General features: G+C 39.7%; 2 protein-coding genes across 15 annotated transcripts in view; one reads left to right on the top strand and one right to left on the bottom strand.

Annotated features, from left to right (window-relative positions):
• The window catches only part of selenon (selenoprotein N), a 34,784-nt gene extending 24,457 nt beyond the window's left edge, over window positions 1-10,327 (top strand). For all 4 annotated transcript variants that reach the window (XM_043717368.2, XM_043717371.2, XM_043717369.2 and 1 more), the window contains exons 10-12: window positions 695-807; window positions 3,108-3,209; window positions 6,148-10,327. In XM_043717368.2, coding sequence (XP_043573303.1) covers window positions 695-807; window positions 3,108-3,209; window positions 6,148-6,318 — 386 coding nt within the window. In that variant the 3' untranslated portion in view covers window positions 6,319-10,327. The remainder of the gene's footprint in view (window positions 1-694; window positions 808-3,107; window positions 3,210-6,147) is intronic.
• A 172-nt stretch (window positions 10,328-10,499) lies between these two features.
• LOC122563525 (oxidation resistance protein 1) overlaps window positions 10,500-21,733 on the bottom strand; it is a 116,431-nt gene continuing 105,197 nt past the window's right edge. For 10 of the 11 annotated variants that reach the window (XM_087976752.1, XM_087976742.1, XM_087976746.1 and 7 more), the window contains 5 exons: window positions 18,894-19,016; window positions 18,137-18,289; window positions 17,951-18,046; window positions 12,011-12,084; window positions 10,500-11,349 (listed from right to left, as the gene is read on the bottom strand). In XM_087976752.1, the coding sequence (XP_087832878.1) occupies window positions 11,217-11,349; window positions 12,011-12,084; window positions 17,951-18,046; window positions 18,137-18,289; window positions 18,894-19,016 (579 nt within the window). In that variant the 3' untranslated portion in view covers window positions 10,500-11,216. The remainder of the gene's footprint in view (window positions 11,350-12,010; window positions 12,085-17,950; window positions 18,047-18,136; window positions 18,290-18,893; window positions 19,017-21,733) is intronic. The other variant, XM_087976750.1, reaches the window with a different exon arrangement.

Here is a 21,733-nt window from a genome sequence, read left to right as displayed (position 1 = left end):
TAAATACCTGGTATTTACAGTATAGTAATGAGCTCTTTGGCCCAGCCAGGCTGTATGTTGCTGTTTAAACTCCAATTGAGACTCCTCCCATCCTTTGTCATCTGTATCTAACAACATAATCTGTGTCCCCACTCAACCTTGCACATGCCTTTTCTTGCAAATGTTTATCAAGTTTCTCCTTAAAAATATCAATCCTATTTACCACAACCACTCCATCCACACACACTTATTTTTCTCTGGATAAAGACTTTTCTTCTGAACTCCCTATCAATTTTCTTATTGCCTATCCTATAATAATGGCTTTGCTTCTCTTCCACAAGAGGATAAATTCTTTCTATATCTGCTTTATCCTGACCTTTTTTAAAAGATTTCTATTAGGTCACCACCTTGGCCTTCGTTTTTGAAGAGGAGAAAAAGAGATCCAGCCTGTAGATCATTTTCTGTCACATACACTCTTGCGGTTTTGGTGTCACCTTTGTACCTCCTTTTTGCAGCACTCCAGTGCCTGCTTGGAATGGCCAGACTTTTCCCACAGCAGTACAGAATGGTTTACTTCCAAGCTCTGGTGTTTTGTGGGATCAGATTTTAATGCTTTAATTTTGTACAAAGTAAATTTATCTTGTTTTGTGCATTGTCAGCTGCCTATCATTGTATTAACAAATTGAGTCTCCCTTTATGTCTTCTGTTTACACAGGATCGGGGCGGACTCTGCGGGAGACTGTTCTCGAGAGTTTGCCCGTCCTCTCACTGCTGAATGAGAGCTTTGTCAGCAGCTGGTCCCTAGTCAAAGAACTGGAGGATCTGAAGGTAAATCATCAAAAGGCTTGAGGAGAGAAAACGCTAATGGTTAGTCGGTAAATTAGCAGCAAGCAGCATTCAACCTGGGTTCAAGCTAGACTTGTAGATCAGGAATGAATGAACACCAGTGTTTATAGATGCTGGTAAGGTTAAGAGTGAGTAGGGAAAACACCTGAAAAACTGTTGCTCAGAATTAAAAAATATTGAGGCCATGAAGGAAGAGCATGGACACTTGTACTCTGGTGGAGCTAGTGAAGAGTAGATTAGATGCAATAGGCTAAGTGGTCTTCTGAAACATGGAGAAAGTGAGGACTGCAGATGCTGGAGATCAGACTCTTGAAGCAGGGCTCATGCCCGAAACGTCAATTCTTCTGCTCCTTGGATGCTGCCTGACCTGCGATTCCTGAAGAAGGGCTCATGCCCGAAACGTCGGTTCTCCTGCTCCTTGGATGCTGCCTGACCTGCTGCGCTTTTCCAGCAACACATTTTCAGCTCCTTCTGAAACAATACATGATTTATAACAAAAATAGAAATTGCTGGAAAAGCTCAGCAGGTCTGGCAGCATCTGTGGAGAGAAATCAGAGTTAACTCAAGTTCTGAGGAAAGGTACTTGACCTGACATGTTCACTCTGATTTCTCTCCACAGATGCTGCCTGACCTGCTGAGCTTGTCCAGCAATTTTTATTTTTGTCTCTGATTTACAGCATCTGCAGTTTATCATGATTCATAAATTCATATAAATATTAAATTGTTGTGTCATTTTCCTTGGTGTTTTTTCACTATATGATCTAACTTCAATCCAGAAACCAATTAGGATCATTTTGATAGCAGAGCCCCAAACAGTTTGTGAGACATTTTCATTTCTGAGAGATAAACTGAAATTCCATGTCCCATTGATTTTGAGTTTTCTTCAATATATTGAAAGTGTCCACAATTGAATTTGTTTGTCAGCACTGTATGCCAGTGCCCTATGTAAAATTAAATAAGGAGACTGGAATGTTTCAGGAGGGATGTACTCGAGAGCAATAAATGTGGGTGTTGTTATTTTTCACTTAGTGATGTTGCTGCTGTCAAGAATGCATGAATGGTGTACTTTTTAAAAGGTTCAAATCAAAAAGTTTAAAGCCTGTTATGATGAAATCTGAATTTAAATTATTATGAATTTTACTTTATATCATTTCTGCATTTCACACTTAGAACATCTTCATCCTGGTTAAATGTTTGAATGTTTATTAATGTTACACAACTCATACTTGCTTGAGTTTAAGTTGATCAAGTGTATTGTTCAGATCCTTTGTTCAAGGCTCAACATTTCTGAAGGAATAGTATCCTAAATTTTAGAAAACTAACTAGTTAGTATCGTTATCACAATTTACTTTAGACTTTTTTTCCCTTTACCCTAAATTCTGTTCAAATCACACACCATTTCAGTGATTTGGGTGATCCAACCTTCCAACTTGGCACCGCCATCGTGATCTGTCCATTTTCCTTCCCACCTATCCACTTCACCCTCCCCCTGACCTATCACCATTACCCCCACCTCCATCCAGCTATCACACTCTCAGCTACCTTCCCCGCTAGCCCCATCCCCCTCCCATTTATCTTTCCACACCCAGCCTCATTCCTGATGAAGGACTTATGCCCGAAATGTCGATTCTCCTGCTCCTCGGACGTTGCCTGATCTGCTGTGCTTTTCCAGCATCACACTCTGGACTCTAATCTCCAGCATCTGCAGTCCTCACTTTCACCTGATTATTCAAAAGTGTTGCCCCTTAACATGGGGCTCAATCATATGATCCATTTGACACTCCCCTGTCATCTCCATCTCTTTCCTGGTATTGAGATAACAGTTTTCTCAACTTAATGTCACCTCTCTCTTCCCCCCACCCCCAGCCGTCCACATCATCTAAATTAAGCTGCAAACTCATTTGGGATTTGACAGAAGACACAAGATCACTTTATTGCACATTTCTACATTTTGTCATAGGACCACTCAAGGTCTGCTCTCAATTATGCTGTGAAACATTAATTGCGCATTTTTGAATGAAATTCCAGTCTTCACAATTTGAGTGAAGGTGCCAGCTACAGTAGCAAAGGAGTTTTTACATATGTGTTAACACACAAGCTGTGATCTCAACTGAGTGCTGTGAGTGGAAAGTTCTGCTCTTTGTACCCTTAATGTTTGACTGAGCGATCAATTCTGTTGGTAGCGTTTGAATTGATTAGCGTACTATGAATTGTGATGGATCTTTCTAAAATATAAGTAAATGTGTTTCTGTTTGGTGACCTGACATTTTTATTCTTGACAGAGAAACCAAGATAATGAAGGTTACGCTGGGTTGGCCAGCCTGCATTTAGAACACTACAACTTTCCTGTAGAAATGATGATTGCTTTACCAAATGGCACAGTGGTAAGTCTGCTTAAAAGCCGAGGTGGTACCTGAGTGTTTAGATCTTAGGGCTATTTGAATCCAATTACCTCTGTCGGAGGGAAAGAAAATCCAGAATTTTCTTTGTTGCATTGCAATTTTGAAACAAAAATAACCTTTAAATGTTCAGTTTCTACTTGGTCTGATGGCCATATCAGCCAGGGTAAAAATAAAGTCAAATCTGTTAGTGTTGTGATATTCAGTCATTATGGTTTGAACAGCTTTTTGGAGTTCCTTATGACTGTTTCATACACTGGTGTCTACCTATGTTGAATTAGGCAGCAAAAGACACTGAGATTTAGAAGGGTTTTATTATAAATTTCTAGTGTATATTTCAGTTTTCAACTGCCTTCGTGACCCTTTCTCTGTTCAGAAGCCAACAGTACAATGGGGAAGAAATTGCCTCTTTTAAGCAACCTGTTCAGGCATATTACGACATTCCTCCAGGGCAAGAGGGCTTTGAACCTTGTTTTTCACAAAGCTTACCACCAAACCACCACCCAAAATACTAAACAATTAGCAAACGTGAACCTTTTTGTTTAAATACCCACTACCAAATCACCCATTTAACAATTTAGACAATTAAAAAGTACTAACTTGAAACTGCTTAGAAACTTTTAGTCAGCCTGTTCGCAAATGTTTTGATACACTTCTAGAGTAGGTGGGACTCGAACTGAACCTTCTGGTTCAGAGGTAGGAACACTAAACATGAACTTGGTTTCTTTAGATAAACCACCACCATAAAATCTGTCACTAAATTAACAAATACAATCTATTTAAATACCAAGTTCAATGAGCATCACGTGCTTCCAATCAACTTTGGAGCTGTTATGTTGAGCCTTGGGGAGGCTCTTCTGGCGGTAGTGTCCCTATCCCTGGATCAGGAGGTCAGGGTTCAAGTCCCACCTGCACCAGCGATGTGTAGTAATATCCTCTAAACAGGTTGATTAGATAATTAGGTTAAAGTTTTAAAAATTCTGTTTGAGCCTTGATGCAGTTCCCTGCATCTGAGCAAGGAAGCCTGTGTTTGAGTCCCACCAGCTCCGGAGGTAAGTCATAACATCCCTGGACAGGTTGTTTAAAAGTACCTTCTATTTGAGTCTTAAAGGGACTACGTTTCTAACTCTTGACCATGACAACTTACACAATTTTCAGAAACCACCGGATGTGAAAGTATAGAGTTGACCATGTTTTTATTAAATTCTCCTCCCCTAAATGTTCTTTACCTGTCCTGAAGGAGTTGATTTGAAACATTGCATGCTCCTGTCCTGTAGTCTCTTGCAATGATGTTCTTTCGTCTTGTTGGAAGCCTAGACAATAGGAGCTGTGCTTCTTCCATTGGAACCAGCATGAATCAGGATAGAATAGAAGGAATTTCACTCTGCATTTGGCTGTACTATTACTGAGCTCAGAGGACCCAACAAACAAGTGGTATTATTGCTGAACTGTTAATCCAGAGACCCGGGTAATGGTCTGGGGACCTGGATATGAATCCTGCCATGGCAGGTGGAGAAATTTTGATATTCAATAAAAATCTAGGATTCGGAATCTAATGATGACAGGAATCCATTGTCGATTCTCAGAAAATCCATTTGGTTCACAAATGTCCCTTTGGAAAAGAAACTGCCATCCTTACCATGTCTAGCTTACATGTGACTCTGTAGCAATGTAGTTGCCTTTTGAGCAATTAGGGATGGACAATAAATTCTGGCCCAGCCAGTGACACCATCATCCCATCTCACGCATAGATTGACATCGGTTCCTGGAAGCATATCTTTGACCATGGGACATCTGTGCCCAGTCTTAATCAGATAAGCATTCTTTCAAGACTCAGGAGACCAAACAAGTTGAAAGCTGAGAAGTAACCTGAGACAGATCTTTTACAATTATGAAATTGGGTAAATGAAGAGAAGATGCTTCCCTTTTTTTGGGAAGTTCAAGATTTGTGGGCGGCACGGTGGCACAGTGTTTAGCACTGCTGCCTCACAGCGCCGGAGACCTGGGTTCAATTCCCGCCTCAGGCGACTGACTGTGTGGAGTTTGCTCGTTCTCCCCGTGTCTGTGTGGGTTTCCTCCGGGTGCTCCGGTTTCCTCCCACAGTCCAAAGATGTGCAGGTCAGGTGAATTGGCCATGCTAAATTGCACGTAGTGTTAGGTAAGGGGTATGGGTGGGTTGTGCTTCGGCGGGTCGGTGTGGACTTGTTGGGCCGAAAGGTCTGTTTCCACACTGTAATGTAATCTAATTAAAAGTTAGGAAATAATTCTTTACCCAGAGATTGTAGGAACATGGATCCAGCCACTACATGAAAGAACTTAGATTAATAGTATAGATGTGTTTAATGGGAAATTTACTCAAGTACACGAGGCTTAAAAAATAACTGCATAGGTTGAGAGAATGATGCAAGTTCGGGTAGTACAAGCTTGGTGGGGAGAATAAACACTAGCACACACTGTTGGGCTGAATGTCCTGTTTCTGCATTGTAAAATTCTTTGCTATGTGTATTTTACCAGTACTAACATTCCTCCCTTTTTAATAAGCAGACATTTTATGTAGCTGCAGTTTTTTAAAGTGATGTGAGAATAAAACTTTTTCACTCAATAAGTAGTTGTGGTGTGGAATACACTACCTGGAAGTGTGGTGGAGACAAGTTTAATTGAGACATTAAGGAGGGAATCGAATGATTATTTTGATAGAAGTAATGTGTAAAGGTTTGAAGAGTTGGTGCAAGCACAGTTGGCGAAATGGCCTCCCCCTGCGCAATAACAGTTCTGATTCTGTCCAAACCTGCAAAGTTTCAGAGATATTTTCCAATAATGTTCATCTCTTAAATGGTTCCCTGATTTGATTGCACTTTCTACTACTTGTTGTTAATATTGTGTCCAACTGAATTTGGCTGTGGTTTGTGATTATTCTTGACAGATTCACCACATCAATGCAAACTACTTCCTGGATATCACTTCAATGAAGCCCGAAGAGGTGGACAAGAGTCTATTCACTACTTCATCTCATTTTGAAGATCTCTCAGCTACAGCTTATGTCACATTTTTGAAGGAAGGGCTGGAAATTGCCAAACGGTTTGCACTGTCTTAATTAGTGGAAATCCAGCTGAATGAAATGGGTCCTCCCTCCATTGTCAGTTTCAGCCATTTTGTTATTTGGGTTTTTCACTTTGCACAGAGAACACAACTGCCTCCATTCCCAAAGCCTCATTGAGGAGAGTATCTACTTGTTAGTTCCTCAAGGAACAGCTTCCATTGACAAAGCATCTATGATGTAGGTGAAGTGTGTGTGTGTACGCGTGTACGTTGAAATGTTCCTCTACTGTTCCACATTCCAAGGTTGAAGGAAGTGAACAGTTCTGAACCATGGCTGGTTATTTCTTGAGCTTTATTAGGGTCTGATTTAAGAACATGTCACTATTAGCGAGGATTTTTTTTTAAAGTATAATTCAATATGCTTGCCACTGTCACATGTGGAAATCTGCCACAGACATGTGACAAATTGCTGTTCAGATGAAAAACTCATGGTTCTCTGAAAAAAGCATCACTTAGCCCATTCACCTTTTACAACTGTGCAGTTTTGTAAGTCACTTCCTTTTTAAAGATATGACTGATTTTGTTTCTGGTTGCAGAATCTCTGATAAGATGTCACCATTAAAAATATTTTTCTTCATCTCTCCCTTCATTCTTTTGAAAATGATCTTAAATTTGTGCCCTAAAATAAAAATAGGGAATATGTTGCTTCCTATTATATTCAATTATCACTTCACTATGACAATCTTGAAAATCTCTATTCACACTTCTCCAAGTTTCTCTCCTCATAAGAAAATACCATAAATCTCCATAGAATCACAGCTAAGAAATCTTCAGCCCACCTTGTCTGTACTGGCTCTCCAAATGTGCCATACACCGTCCATATTCTACCTTCTCCCCATAACACTGCACAATGCTCCTTACAGTCTGATTCTCTTTTAAACATTTAATGGAACCTGCCTCCACATTACCACGGTCTTAGTGCATTCCAGATTTTAAACACCCACTGCGTGAAAAAGATTTTTTTCTTTGCTTCTTTGACAGTTATTTTAAATATGTTTCCTGTCATTCTTGAAGCTTTCAAGGATGGGAACAGTTTCTTCCTGTTTACTATGTCCATACCCCTTCTGATTTTGAATAACAGGATTAAATCTGCTCTCAGCCTTCTTTTTCTCAGGAACACAGGCCTGACTCCTCAAATCTACCTTCAAAATGGGGGTTCCTCATCCCTGGAACTATTTCATAATAAATGTTTATGCATTTTTAAATTAGAAAGTGACTGTTTCACATTTTCTGCTGGAGGGAAGCTGATTTTCTGAGGAGGGTCTGCCCCTTTTAAGGATCAGGTTACCCATCCCCCATCTCCCATCCCAAGGCCAGAAACAACATTTCACAGCAACCTCCCATTTCCTGTGATAACCTTAAACTGTGAACATGACTTCACTGCTAGGAGGAAGTTCTTGTGTATTTAGAATCCTGCACACCTGCTTTAAAACCTGCAGAGTTGCAAAGTTTCAGAAGCCTGCTTCAACTAACTGTGTGCATGTGATAGGGCCATTGTCCTTCAGGATGTTAACTTCCTGTGTAAAAATTGCCACTTTTGACTTTCAAAACTCTAGTGTTCATTTAGAAACCCTGTAAAAGCTTTAAGTATTGAAAGATAAATTATATGAAGAAAAGCTGTATTCCCCAGGAGTTACAATGTCTGCAACCAGAGGACACATTTGAAATAACTGGCCAAGGAACCAGTAGGAAAATCAGATTGTTTTAATATAGGGATTTTAAAAAAACATGCAATTCTTGGTGAGGTGGAAACAGACTTAATGATAGGATATAGACATAAAGGTTATTGGGAATGAGGCTAACTGATCAGCTATTTTCTCACACACCAGGCCTTGTTATCACATAGTCTGCCGTTACACACTACCTAATTGTTCTTCTCTCATTGGTTCGTTCCTCACCTATCGTTTAGTCCTTCCTCCCTCTTCCCACCCTATCTTCTGCATGTAAACCGATATTTTCCTAGCTACAATCAGTTCTGAGGAAGGGTCACCGGCCCTGAAATGTTAACTCTGATTTCTCTGCACAGATGCTACCAGACCTGCTCAACTTTTCCAGCAACATGTTTGATTTATAGCATCTGCAATTCTTCCAGGTTTTTAAAGCTGTTTTCACACTGCTGGCTAAAGCATGATGAACTGAAAGGCTGTTACAGTTATTGGTTTGCATTGCCTCAAATAGTAAGAATTTGTTACCTTTGCTTAAAAATGTTTGAATTGCTAGATGGAAAATGATCATAGTTCTTTGAGTTCACCACCTACTTTCCCAATAGTTTCATAAGATAATGATAAAGAAGCAGTGGATGATCAGAGAGATTCTTGATCAGAAAGGAAATGAAGGATTATGGGTAAAGGCCAGGAAAGTGGACATGAGAAATGTAAGATCGGCCAGATGGTCTATTGTTCTTATTTCTTATAACAATCAATCAGTCTGAATCGATTAGTTAACTACAGCCTCAGACTTGAAGTGAGAAAACCCAAGTCCAAGATTGGCGTTCCTCCCAAACCTGCTGCATCTGTAAGTTGTTTCATTGTTGTATAGAGTAGCCCACAATGCTGTATTTTCATCATTAATTATTTCCATCAGCTCCCTAGCATTGTCAAAACATGAAAATGTCAAGAATGATGAAATAACATTTGAATGGCTGCTTGCTCTGTTGATTTCTTTACACCTGTATGTAAATGATGGTCAGCTATTGTATCTGAATACATTGTAAAACACCAGCATGTGTTCTGCACAAGGGTGAAAGGTTTGTAGTATAGGTATGTGGGTCATTTTCCCTCTGACAAGCCAAGTCCCAGGACCAGCCCATCAGCTGTTAATGTGGAGAGCAAGAGGTAGACATCACTCTTATGGGAATGGATAAGTGTACAGATAAAATGCTGTAGGTCTTGATAATTTTTAAAGAGCTATTTTCTTAAATATCAGTGCATCAAGCCATTGGTGATGCTCCGTATGACACGTGCTCCAAATAACTTATGTCATAGCCAAAATCTGACTGTCTTTTTGCTGGACCTATGCAAAGTGGTGTTTTGTTTTTGTACTTACAATTCTACTTTATCAACACTACAAAAGGAGTAGTGTCACTGACTTTTTTAAATACTCATTTTTATATACTTATCCTGGATTTCCAATCAGCATTATTTTTATAAACATGGTGTTAAACGTATGCCTGAGAAAAGATCTAGGCCAGTTTGTAACAAATGAATAGTGGAGGGGGCAAGAATGGTTTTTGTTTTCTGAAGAACTACATTTTGTGAAGGCTGAACCTGAAAGCCTGCAAAAGGACTGGGTTCTACCTGATGTTATGTTAGTTTTTTTTTAAAAAAAGAAACAATTGCCTTATCTTACCCTCACTGAAGTACTGTTGCTTCTTAGTCTTTAAATCTTACTGGTTTGCATATATTGGGTAAAACAGGCAACTGTGGTCATTAGAGGTTAATTATTGCATTAAAAATGTATAAGGCTTGGTAATTTAAGACTTGTATCTTTTGCAATTCATGTAGTGGCCTGGTCCTGTCTCAGCAGTCTGATACCAAATTTAGTGTATTCAACATGTTAGGAAAGTACTTAACTAGCTATCCAGCTGTATATTATGGATCTGTGCAATTTTTTTGTCTTCAGGCTTAAAGACCTGAAGATCTTGAAATACTAAAAATGCTTTCTCCACTGTCTGTTCAATGAGACACTGGTGGTGTTTTGTAGGTGAGTGGTGATCAGGATCTTGATTATAAATTTACAATTCATTGATATTGAAGCGTAAAGCATCTCACACCTTTCTACCACTTGACAGCTTAATTAGTTGAGCTATGAAATGTCATTAGCAGTAACATGATTCTTACCTTTTCATTAGGTAGCTGCTAGCTTTAAGCAACTCATTTCTACCACCCAAGATGTTTTGTTCTTTTCAAACACAAAGTTTTGACCCATTTAAAAACAACATCACTTCTCATGCTTGTTATTTAGTATTAATTATTTTTAAAAATAAAAATGGTTTAAGAATTGTAGTTTTTGTAGATTTGTTAGAATCCTAACATTCAGCCAAAGAAAGTTTACTACAGCATGTTGACAGAGTTCAAGTATCAGCATTCAAAAGGTAAATAAGTATTCCACCACTTTTTCCTCTCTCCCAACCAGCTGAGATCAGAACAGTAATTAAAATCCATTTGCTCCAGTATGTTTAAGAATGCCAGAAGTTTTGTTTTTATTTCAGGAGCATCATGATTCATAAAATTCAAAGCAGTGACATGTTTGAGATGTCATTAAAAGCAACATAAAGAACAATTACAGCAAGGTTTTTAATGAATCTTAAGTTCATGCTAAAGTTAATAGCTTCACTTGTATAGATATATACACACACACACACACACACAAACACAAACATGAACAATAAACAAAGCATACATTCCAGTTCTGAGTTAGCAGCATCCATTAAAGGCTATAAAATAAACATGCATTCACACCAATATATGCACAGATTGATAGACCAAAAGCACTTGGTGCTAGATTGACCTGGATACAATTCACTTGTATGGAGTGTGGGTAAATTTATTTGCCCCCATCCTTCCCTTGAATGTCAGAATTGCACAAATAGATTTAAATAGATATGTTGGATTAGTTTAGCAGCAATATAGTAATATTTAATACCATTCTGACTATACTCACTTACATTGGCAATGCATAAGTGTCCAAAGTAGCTCTGAAAAAGTACAATTTAAGGGAGTCCTGGGCTACAAAGCTTTGCTGCTTTTATACTACCAACTGACTTGATGCTGCACTTAGTTTGTAAAGTGGTAGCAAGACATCTCTTGTTCAAGTCTGAACTGGCTCAGTACACATGCATTAAATCAGTGATATTTTCAAGACTGTTGTTTAGTGATCATGACTATACAGTTTTCAGAATGTCCACACTTCAAGATCCTGCACCTTGAAATCTTCATTTTTGGATAGAACAATGTTGTTGAATGTTTCACAAGGATGGCTTCTTCCATGATTGAGATCTTCATCCAACCATAAACCAAAGTGTCCACTTTGACAGAAAAAAAACTAAGTTTTAAAAGAGAGAAAAAAAAATTCACAAGCATCCACCATTCTTTAAAACAACAAGTTACTCGGGCAACCAAGTTATCTGGCTGCATAGAAGCCTTACTGATTTTGGACAGTGACTCCTTGCAAGTGTTTTAATTCAGCAAGTGACAAGATAATTGTATCAGTGGGATTTTATTAATTATTGTCATGTGTACAAAGGCAAAGTAAAAAAAAAAGTGTTGTGCTTTACAGACAGATCGTACTATACAAGTGCATCAAGGTAACAGAAGAATGCAGGAATAGAGTACTCAGTATTGTGCTATTCATAGCAATTAACCATCCAAAAAAAGATCTCTAGTTATGATTAGTGTTAATGTTCCTGAAATTTATATAAATCTTGAAACAAAAGGCTAATGCAAGAATTATATACAAAGCAAAAAAAACTAAATATTTAAAGTAGAGGAAATAAGATGTGCAGAGGATCACATGAAATAAAGCTAATTCCAGAATGAATAAATTGTAAGATTTATGGACTTAGTTTGATACAAATGTTGATAAATTCTCCCTCCTCCCCCGTATGCATTCATTATAACTGAAAATTATGTACTAGCAAAAATTGGAAGAGATCCTGATGTTTCTTGAAAGTCAAAAAAAAAAAATACCTTCCTCCTCCTATTGCAAGTGAGTCTGAACTTCCTTTTGTGAAGAAAGAATTATTTCCAGTCCATTGGAAGATCTGAGTTTGGAAAGAGATGAATCAGAAACTTATTTGGAAAGGAACCAGAGTCAGTCATTATGTCTTAAATACCTGAATTCCAGGTTCATATTAGGATACAAGAATGCAAGGAGGTAATGCTAAACATCGATCATTGTTCAAACTAACTAAAGTACCTTTGGTGCCTTACTTTAGGTAGGCTATCAAACTCATGGACAAGTTGGAACAAGAGAAATGCTTCAAGGAGAAGAAGCTTTAATAGTGAGGCCTGAGTAGAAGAACAGGAAGTGCTAATGGAGGAGATGCTTTAATTATGACAAAACATTTCAACATTTTGACAAAGTAAATAAGTACTAACTCATTGGAAACGACTAGTCTTAAGGGAAAATAACAGGATATGACAGGAAGTATGCAGGTTGCTCACTACAAAAAAAAAATCATGTATACTTAGGTCAATGCTGTCTTGTAAAGAGAACAAAAATATCATCTCACTGAAGACAGTCTTACAGTAGAAGATTAAGCCCCCATCTAGTCAATAACTTTCAAATATTAAGCAACTGGACCTTCCCTGCTACAGTAACAAATAGGGTTTCTCCTCCCTTGTCCTTCTCTCATCCCAATCTCCACTTTATTTCTTTGAGAAAATAACAGATTCAAATTTCCTTACTCTCCACATGGAGCAAAACAGAGTACAACAACATGAAGTTTAAAAAAGAAGCTGAGTGATGTGCAGAGATCACAAAGTATCTCCACCTAAATTACTTTGATGGTGCTCAAATATGAGCTCATGCCAAATTCTGCTTCCTGCTCACACCATGTCCTATTCACTTATCACTCATGCTCAACAAGTACTTTGGTAGCTGTCCACCAATAGTCAGCTCTCTGAGCTCCATGTTCCTCCCATCCAGGCCTCGTGCATCTCACCAACTGTAGTGATTATTTCAGCTGCCAAGACTCTAAGTTCTGGAATTCCCTTCCAAAACCTTTCCAACCAAACTTTTGGTTACCTGTCCTAACATCTGCTTCTTTAGATTGGTAGCAAATTTGTCATTTCATTTCTAAATGGGAATTTTTCTTCATAGAAAAAGTGCATCAGGTGCAACATAAGGAAAAATTGCAGTAAGGCTGTTTCTACTACCACAAATCGTTTGCTGCTATTAAAAGCAATTCCTCTATATAAAATACCACATTGCATTATCTTCCAAGTGTTATTTGAAGTGGAATTTCAATCCAAATGTAAAGTCTTTTTTTAAATTTTAAAGGAAAGCTTCAGATTCCAAACCCAATTTGAGGTCATACACCATTTCATCAGGAGTCATTTGTAACACTGTCAGAAAACATATATTCATTGTGATTTTTCATGAAATGTTTATGCTCAGGCCAGGGTACATTGACAACCTCCAAGCTTTTTAAGTACTCAGTCTCCATTTACACCATGCACAGTGGTAACCAAAGACCAGTGTGCTGGCTCAGTTCTCATCTAATAGCTGGAGCTGAAAACAGTGGGCTCAGTTGTAATATGGGATGGGACCCGGGGGATAGTGAAGAAAGATCAATCGGAGACTGGTACAGTTGAGAATAGAAGCGAGTCAAACAGTCAGGACAGGCAGGGACAACGCAGAGAAAAAAGGTAGGAATGAAATTAAACTGCATTTATTTCAATGCAAGAGGCCAAACAGGGAAGGCAGATGAACACATGGCATTGTTAGGAACATGAGACTGGCATATTATAGCAGTTACAGAAACATGGCTCAGGTATGAACAGGACTGGCAGCTTAATGTTCCAGGGTGCGAATGCTACAGAGGAAGGACAGAAGGGGAGGCGAGAGAGGAGGGGGAGTGGCATTTTTGGTAAGGGATGGCATAACAGCTGTACTGAGGGAGGATATTCCCAGAAACACACCCAGGGAAGTTATTTGGGTGGAACTGAGAAATAAGAAAGGGATGACCCCCTAATAGTCAGAGGGAACTTGAGAAACAAATTTGTAATGAGATCTCAGTTATCTAAGAATAATAGGATGGTTATGGTAGGGGATTTTAACTTTCCAAACTATGGACTGCCATAGTGTTAAGGGTTTAGATGGAGAGGAATTTGTTAAGTGTGTGCAAAACAATTTTGATTCAGTATGTGGATGTACCTACTACAGAAGGTGCAAATCTTGACCTAATCTTGGGAAATAAGGCAGGGCAGGTGACTGAGGTGTCAGTGGGGGAGCACTTGGGGGCCAGTGACCATAATTCTATTAGATTTAAAATAGTGATGGAAAAGGATAGACCAGATCTAAAAGTTGAAGTTCTAAATTGGAGAAAGGCCAATTTTGACAGTATGAGGCAAAAACTTTCAAAAGCTGATTGGAGACAGTTGTTTGCAGGTAAAGGAAAGTGGAAGTGAGATAACGAGAGTGTAGAGACAGTATATTCCCGTTCGGGTGAAAGGAAAGGCTGGTGGGTATAGGAAATGCTGGATGACTAAAGAAAGAGGGTTTGGTTAAAAAAAGGATGGCTATGTCAGGTATAGACAGGATAGAGTAAATCCTTAGGTGTATAAAGGCAGGAGTATCATCCTGGAGAGAAATCAGGAGGGCAAAAAGGGAACATGAAAGAGTTTTGGCAAATCGAGTTAAGGAGAATCCAGAGGGTTTTTACAAATACATTGAGGAGAAAAAGGGTAAGGAAGGATGGAATAGGGCTCCTCAAAGATCAGCAAGGCAGCCTTTGTGTGGATCCACGAGACATGGGAGAGATACTAAATGAGTATTTTGCATCAATATTATTTACTGTGGCAAAGGACAAGGAAGATGTAGAATGTGGGGAAATACATGGTGACATCTTGGGAAAATAAATGCCCATATTACAGAGGAGGAACTGCTGGACGTCTTGAAATGCATAAAAGTGGATCAATCCCCAGGACCTGATCCGGTGTACCCTAGAGCTCTGTGGGAAGCGAGGGAGTGATTGTTGGGCCTCTTGCGGAGATATTTGTTTCATCCATAGTCACAGGTGAGGTGCTGGAAGACTGGAGGTTGGTGAAAATGGTGCCACTGTTTAAGAAAGTTGGTAAGGACAAGCCAGGGAACTATAGACCAGTGAGCCTGACATTGGTGATGTGCAAGTTGTTGGAGAGAATCCCGAGGGACAGGATGTACATGTATTTGGAAAGGCAAGGACTAATTAGGGACAGTCAACATGGCTTTGTGCGTGGGAAATCATGTCTCAAAGTTGATTGAGTTTTTTGAAGAAGTAACAAAGAGGATTAATGAGGGCAGAGCAGTAGATGTGATCTATATAGACTTCAGCAAGGCGGCCGACAAGGTTCCCCATGGGAGACTGATTAGCAAGGTTAGATCTCATGGAATGCAGGGAGAACTAGCCATTTGGATACAACTGGATCAAAAGGTAGAAGACAGAGGGTGGAGCATCGTTTCTCAGACTGGAGGCTTGTGACCAGTGGAGTGCCACAAGGATCGATGTTGGCCCACTACTTTTCATCATTTAGATGCAAAGAACAAAGAAAATTTACAGCCCAGGAACAGGCCCTTCAGCCCTCCAAGCCTGAGCCAATCTGTCTAAACCTGTTGCCCAACTCCTAAGCATCTGTATCCCTCTGCTCCCTACCTACTCATGCATCTCTCCAGATGAACATTAAGTGAATCTACCATGCCTGCCTCTGCCATCTCTGCTGGCAACACATTCCAGGCACCTACCTAAAGTACTTTCCACTTGTCTGCCCCCTTAAAAAATTTTTCCTCTCACCTTGAACATGTGACTTCTCATTATTGACTCGATCACCTTGGGGGGAAAAAGCTTATCTCTATACCATAGGTGATTTTGTAGACCTCAACCAGGTCCGCAATCTCCTTTTCCCTAATGAAAACAATACTAGCCTGCTCAACCTCTTCATAGCTTGCACCTTCCATACAGACAACATCCTCTTAAACCTTCTCTGAACCCTCTCTAAAAGCTTCCACATCTTTTTGTTAATGTGGCAACTAGAACTGTACACAGTATTCAAATGCAACCAAACCAATGTCTTGTACAATTTTAACATGACCTGCCAGCTCTTGTACTCAATACCCTGTCCGATGAAGGCAAGCATACCATATGTCTTCTTGACCACTCTATCCACTGTGCTGGCACGGTGGCTCAGTGGTTACTACTGGTGCTTCTCAGCACCAGGATCCCAGGTTGATTCGAGTCTTGCGTGACTGTGTGTGGAGTTTGCACTTTCTCCCCGTGTCTGCGTGGGTTTCCTCCAGTTTCCTGCCACAGTCCAAAGATTGCAGGTCAAGTGAATTGGCCAGGCTAAACTGCTATAGTGTTAGATGCATTAGTCAGAGGGAAATGGGTTTGGGTGGGTTACTCTTCAGAGGGTCGGGTGTGGACTGGTTGGACCAGATGGCCCGTTTCCACACTGTCGGGAATCTAATCTAAACCTGTGCAACCACTTTCAGGGCAAATGAACCTAAACTCCCAATCTGTGCTCAACTTTTCCCAAGGCTTTTCTGTTTACAGTATAGTTCACTCTAGAATTAGACTTCCCAAAATGCATCACCTCACATTTGCCTGGATTGAACTCCATCTGCCACTTGTCCAGCCAATTCTCCTGTATTCTTTGACAGACCCCTATGCTTTCTGCTACTGCAATCTTTGGATCATCTGCAAACTTACTAATCAGACCAACAATGACCTCTTCTAGATCACTTATGTATATTACAATCAGTGGCCCCAGCACTGATCTCTGTGGATATATAAATGATTTGGATATGTCCATAAGATATACAGTTAGTAAGATTGCAGATGACACCAAAAATGGAGGTGTAGTGGACAGTGAAGAAGGTTACCTCAGATTACAACAGGATCTTGATCAGATGGGCCAATGGGCTGAGGAGTGGCAGAGTTTAATTCAGATAAATGCAAGGTGCTACATTTTGGGCAAGCAAATCTTAGCAGGACTTCTGTACTTAATGGTAAGGTCCTAGGGAACAAAGAGACCTTAGACTGCAGGTTCATAGCTCCTTGAAAGTGGAGTCGCAGGTAGATAGGATAGTGAAGGCAGCGTTTGGTATGCTTTCCTTTATTGGTCAGAGTATTGAGTACAGGAGTTGGGAGGTCATGTTGCGGCTGTACAGGATATTGGTTGGGCCACTGTTGGAATATTGCGTGCAATTCTGGTCTCCTTATTGGAAAGGTGTTCTGAAACTTGAAAGGGTTCAGAAAAGATTCAAAAGAATTTTGCCAGGGTTGGAGGATTTGAACTATAGGGAGAGGCTGAACAGGGTGGGACTATTTTCCCTGGAGCATCAGAGGCTGAGAGGTGACCTTATAGAGGTTTATAAAAATTACGTTGGCATTGATGGGATAAATAGAAAAAGTATTTTCCCTGGGGTGGGAGTGCAGAACTAGAGGGCATAGGTTTAGGGCGAGGGGAAAGATATAAAAAGAGACCTAAGGGGAAACTTTTTCACGCAGAGGGTGATGTGTGTATGGAATGAGTTGCTAGAGGATATGGAGGAGACTGGTACAATTGCAACATTTAAAAGGCATCTGGATGGGTATATGAATAGAAAGAGTTTGGAGGGATGTGGGCCAGGTGCTGGCAAGTGGGACTAGATTGGGTTGGGATATCTGGTTGGCATAGACGAGTTGGACCGAAGGGTCTGTTTCTGTGCTGTACATCTATGACTGGTCTACAACAAAACAGCCCATTAACTAAACATTGACATAATTGCCATTAGAGAGTAGTGTTAGATGGCTGTCACTGGCCTTTGGATTACAATCAGCAAAGAGTGAAAAATCTTCAAAAACAAAAGGATAAAGAGATTTGTGTTTCCATTGTGGTACACAATTAGTTCATAAAACTTTGTTTACTATGTTGCTTGAAACATACCTTAAAATCAGGATTAAAGGTGTATAGAAAGGTTTCTCCTGTCCCGTTGAAACGGTCACTTGGCCTTGGTGGGTGAGAAGTTAAAGCACCAAATACCTGCAATTGACACCAAGTGAATAAGGAGTTTTTGCCAAACCTTTGAGAAGTTTTATAGAAGATAATTCAATATGAATGACTCCTCCATACCTGACCACACGTGTCCTTTAAAACCAGTAACACCGGTGAATCAGCATTGGCCACTTTGCGGTACAGGGTTTTCAGACTAAAGCCATGCAGATATGTACTGAACACTAGTAGCCATGGATGCCCCACTGTTCTAAGTGGTAAATATTTTGAAATCTAAAGAGTTAATACAGTAGAACAATTCAGATAAATGCATAGTCAATCCAATCAGAAAAGTTAGCTTAATGATTTTCGCTGTCATTCGTATAAAAGTTAATTATAATATTCAGCTGGATCAAGTGTGGTTTGTAGATTTTTCTACTGGGGAAGAGTTGTGTCCAACAGTCTCCTTATTACTTCTGGAAAGAGTTCCCTCAGAACCAAGCAAAAAAAATGTAGGTTTAGCTTGATATTCCTGACAGAATCTGAGAAATTTAATTTTTAGTTTGGTCTCAAGTTATGCAGGATCCAAGTATCAAAAGCAAGTAGCATCAGGATATGAAATCAGCCGGGGACCTCCAGTCTGATACCTTTCAAGGATGTGGGACAAGCAAAGTGAGGACCACCATGCATCCTTTTACTATATCATGGTTGATGATAGCAGTTGGCTGGAAGGAATGTGGTTCAAGGAGATATTGCTGATAAATTGTTGCCAGTTTAGTTTCAGAAAAATTGTAGCAAGAACCAATATACAGGAGAAAGAATAGCATGAACATTGAAGTCCAGAAGAGATCAGAAAAGACTTGCATAAAAATGATTTTAAAAAAGGGAATAGTCTCACCGTCTCAATATGAAAAGGTTCCAGTAAGTTGCTCTTCCCCTGAAGAATAGGTGCCATATTCCCAAATTCTGAATCAAAGATGTCTTTGCAGTGTTTCACTGGGTCATCCTCCACTGATATGATCTGGAAGTTATATTACCAAGTGAAGAAAGTCAGTTCTAGAACACAATTGAACTATTACTTCTTTGCTGATGAATCCATATTTGATAATGTTTTTGTTTTATTTTGAAACAAAGTTAAATCCCAACAGCAGATTCCCAAACAACTGCTGGCTACCCATTTAAAACTCGAGTAGGCAAAGATTTGTCCTGAGACATCAACCAGCAAGGGCATCACTACTTTTATCACAACAAGGACTTTCTGGAATTACCTTTCCACAGTATTGTATGGAATACTTCTACTGTAAATCATGGAATTAAATGACTCACTTGTGAACCGGTCAGGCTAGGGTGTACATCTGGTTTTGGACCAAGGCTTATCTCAACTTTCTTTGGGAGGATATGATGCAGGGAGAGAAAAAAAAATGGACAGACAGAAGGAAGAGTCACAATGGTGTGGTGGTAAAGCCACTGGACTATTAATCCAGAAGCTTAACACTCGGGGCATGGGTTCAAATTCTACTACAACCACTGAGAATTTGAACCAAAATTTAAAAGTGCTACAACTCAAAACTCACTAATGGTGATCACAAAACTCATTGTAGTAAAGAATCATCTGGTCCACTCAAAATATACCAGATCTACCATGTTTGACCTGTGTGTTACTCCAGACTCTCAGCCATGTGATTAATTCTTAATTGGCCCCTAAAATTGTACAGCAATCATCTGCTTCAAGGGCAATTAAGGCTAGGCAACAAATGCTGGCCTTGACAGTGTTGCCCACATCCCATGATGGAATATTCCAGATGTAGATCTCAAAAGAGAATTGGTGTATGATATGCCCAAAACATTAACCAACCTGCTTTTAAATGTTTACTTACTATCTACTTACCTTGAAAGAACCAAGTCTGTACAACTAAACTATGGAGTTCAACAAAGGTTAGGCTTATTGACAAAGTTAGTTTGCTTTATCTTTAGGAAAAAAAATCTTACTGCCACAAAAACTGCATAAATAATCCATTACAAACATTTAAATTGCTGGTTTATATTTATTCTAGGAACCACCATTTGAAGAAAAACAGAACAATGTAGCTGTGATATGTCATCCAATTTAATGCTGCATTTCCCTAGACAACAGAATCCAAATAATTAATTCATAAAAAAATTCTAGCCACCATTTGTATGTCAAGGAGGCAAGCTGCAAATCTAGATAAAACAAGGACTGCAGATGCTGGAAACTAGAGTCTAGATTAGAATGGTGCTGGAAAAGCACAGGTCAGGCAGCATCCGAGGAGCAGGAAAATCGACGTTTTGGGCAAAAGCCTATCATCAGGAATAGAGGTAGGGTGTTTGCAGAATGGAGAGATAAATGAGAGGGGTGGGGAGAAAGTATCAGAGTACTTTCTCCCCACACACCCCCTCATTTCTCTCTCCACTCTGCAGGCACCTGCCTCTATTCCTGATGAAAGGCTTTTGCCCAAAACGTCGATTTTCCTGCTCCTCGGATGCTGCCTGACTTGCTGTGCTTTTCCAGCACCATTCTAATCTAGAAGCTGCAAATCTAGTTTTAAAAAATCAGTAACAAATGTGTGTCTCAATTTCTTTCTCTTTCCCCAGTAGACCGGAGGTGCTAGATTGGGATAGGAGTGGAAAATAAGCAGGTCATCAGTTCTCTACACTTCAAACTACCTATAAATCATGTACTCATACACAAAATGTTGTCAGCTATTCATCCTCATTGTTTAGATCCATCTTTACACTTGTGGTCACTCAAATGTTTCCAAGGAAATCACGTCTAGTGAAAAGGAGACAGGCAGGAGGCTGGAAGAACACATCAGGAGTTGCAGAAATCAACATTTCGGGCATAACCCTTCTTCAGGGCTTCAGTCGAAACGTGGACTTCTACATCTCCTGACGCTGCCTGGCTTGCTGTGTTCTTCCAGCCTCCTGCCGGTCTGCTTTTGATTCCAGCCTCTGCAGTTTTTGTCTCTAACCTAGTAATGAAAAGCAACAGGAATCCTGCTCAATTTCCATAGTTTACAACCATTGAGGCCAGTCATTATGTAATCAGGTCCACCTAATTTCACTAACTAGATCTTTGTGCTCATTGGGGCAGGGTAAGAGAGAAGTGAGCAGGCTGGCAGGTGACAAAAATGGTATAAATAGGGCAACTACCTGTTTTGCTGCAACCTAATAAAAATGTGTTTCCTAGGAATGTAGGTTACATTCTCATCACTTAATCATTAGTATTTTTCACATGACAGCATAATTTCTTTGCTTTATTCTTTCATAGGACATGCCCAAATTGTCTTTGAACTGAATGTCTTGCTTGGCCATTTCAGGAGGATATTTAGGACAAATCCATGTTGCTTATCTGGACTCAGACAGGATAAAAAAAGAAAGTTTCCTGCTCATGTCAGGAACAAAAATATAGTTACGTTAAAACAAAAATTCTGTAGTTTCATGGTCACCACTGAAGACTATAATTTTCCAGGATTTATTAACTGAACTACCATGGAAGGGTTTAAACTCATGCTCCCCCAAAGCTTTCACCCGAGCCTCTGGATTACTAGTCTACTATGCCACCATCTCTCCTGCATACTTAGCATATCAGCTTCTTTAAGGACGTCAGTGTCCAGGGTTTTGTCTTGCTATCTGATCTCCATTAATCACCTCAGGTAGTTTAGGCAAACAAACGTTCAGTTTTCTATTCAGATAAGCATGCACTCTGCTCATGCTTGT

Source organism: Chiloscyllium plagiosum, unplaced genomic scaffold (genome assembly GCF_037043375.1).
Source record: "Chiloscyllium plagiosum isolate Xiang-an unplaced genomic scaffold, Cpla_swu_hap1 HiC_scaffold_30, whole genome shotgun sequence".
Classification (NCBI taxonomy): Eukaryota; Metazoa; Chordata; class Chondrichthyes; order Orectolobiformes; family Hemiscylliidae; genus Chiloscyllium; species Chiloscyllium plagiosum.
Note: the sequence above shows the minus strand (reverse complement) of the source record. Positions and strands in the feature narration are given on the sequence as shown.